We start from the raw sequence: 1,720 nt of genomic DNA, 5'->3' as shown, positions 1-1,720 counted from the left end.
TAGAGTGAACCCCCTGGGCTTGAAGAGTCAGACTTTGATTTGACTGTTGCTGTCTGATGATTATTGCCAGAGGGTTGTTAGCAGACCAAACTGCAGGCTCAGTAAAGAAGCTCCCAAAATCCTCAACAGAAAACATTATGCCATGTGGTTGCTGAGCTATAACTATACTGCGCATTAAGCATTTACCCCAGAATGTGCTATTTTCTGAAAAGACAAGATTTTATAATCTGTATTACACTGGAAATTTAGGAATATGTCATTAGTTATTTTTCTACTTACAAAATGTTTTTTTTTTCTTTTTCTGTAGGTTCCCCACCAGCACCGCCTATCGGTGGATGTCGTTCCAGAGCTGATGAATTCTAACAACCACTGTAGGAATCCTGGAGGAATCAGTGACAAGCCTTGGTGTTACACCTCAGATCCCAATATACGCTGGGAATACTGCGCAGTGCCTCAGTGTGGGGAAATAATCACAGCACCAGGTTCTTTTGCTTTTAATTGTGATTTACTTCATTAATTGATATTCTATCCTTCTCTTACTCTTCCCTTTAAATCACACCAGGGGCTTCATTGGCACAGAAACATTGCAKCATGTCTGATTTTCTGCTCCAGTCTTGGATTGGATCAATAATGTTTTGACCCTAAAATGGTTTAACTCCTATGCTATCTTACTGACTGGTACATACACATTTCCAGAAATACTGGCTGGCATATAAAACTTATGCTGGGAAACTGTTCCTGATGGGAAAGYGAATTTCATTCACCATTAACCCATGATGAAGAAATGTTTTCTATATGAGTCAACACTGGSAAAATGTAGAAAATACCTTTAACAGCAATGGCTGTGACCTTCCTGGAAGGAATTTCAAATTGCACAGAGGGAAAAAAAGTKAAATTAAAGATTGAAAGGTCCAACATCGTGACTCTCTCTTCAGCCGCACTCCATAAAACAATCATTTCAGAGCCATGCTAACATCTGTGGCTGGYCTCGTTGTGGCACAGCGACAATTTGCCTGCTCTTTGTGCCCATTCTTGTAACAGTGACATCATTTTTGATTATTGTAAAAGCAAACTACTTGTTCACAATATTTTTATTTTATTTATTCACTTAAATGTGGACTTGTCAATAGAGGCGACTGGTATTTCTGAATACCCCGAGTCCTAATAGGACCTAATTGGACTAATTTTCATGTTGATTATCAAGAACAAAGAMAATCTGCATGGATTTCCTTCTACTGTTTTCTACAGTGAAGAAGCCAGAGCTGACAGCGCCCGACCAGATTCCTCRTCCCCCTCCCACCTCGACGTCATCATCGCCAGCCTACTCCATGTCTGTCATCGTCATTGTCCTGACCTCAATGGCAACCGCGGTCTTCCTCACAATCATCATCCTTGGCTGTCATAGGAGGAGAAAGCAGTGGAGGAACAGAAAGAGGTAAGAAAAACCTAAAGGAGGAGACAAGGAACTTGAAATGTCCTTTTACGTTTTCTGATGTTTTTATTGTTTTTTCCCACATGCGCTCGCTGTCAGAAGAGAGATTGGGACGCCAACACTGAGCGCTCTTCCATCTGAGCTCTTGCTGGATCGACTTCATCCCAATCCCATGTACCAGAGGGTTCCTTTGCTGCTGAACTCAAAGCTGCTGGCCCTCGAGTATCCCCGCAACAATATCCAATATGTCAGGGACATCGGGGAGGGCGCGTTTGGACGTGTTTTTCA

At 42.1% G+C, this 1,720-nt stretch overlaps 1 protein-coding gene across 1 annotated transcript in view; it reads left to right on the top strand.

The window, feature by feature from the left end:
* musk (muscle, skeletal, receptor tyrosine kinase) overlaps nucleotides 1-1,720 on the top strand; it is a gene marked incomplete at its 3' end in the record, with an annotated part of 22,685 nt that overhangs the window by 16,389 nt on the left and 4,576 nt on the right. Inside the window, exons 8-10 of the mRNA XM_008424716.2 lie at nucleotides 308-482; nucleotides 1,249-1,435; nucleotides 1,532-1,720. Coding sequence (XP_008422938.1) covers nucleotides 308-482; nucleotides 1,249-1,435; nucleotides 1,532-1,720 — 551 coding nt within the window. The remainder of the gene's footprint in view (nucleotides 1-307; nucleotides 483-1,248; nucleotides 1,436-1,531) is intronic.

This window comes from Poecilia reticulata, linkage group LG12 (genome assembly GCF_000633615.1).
Source record: "Poecilia reticulata strain Guanapo linkage group LG12, Guppy_female_1.0+MT, whole genome shotgun sequence".
NCBI lineage: Eukaryota > Metazoa > Chordata > Actinopteri > Cyprinodontiformes > Poeciliidae > Poecilia > Poecilia reticulata.
Note: the sequence above shows the minus strand (reverse complement) of the source record. Positions and strands in the feature narration are given on the sequence as shown.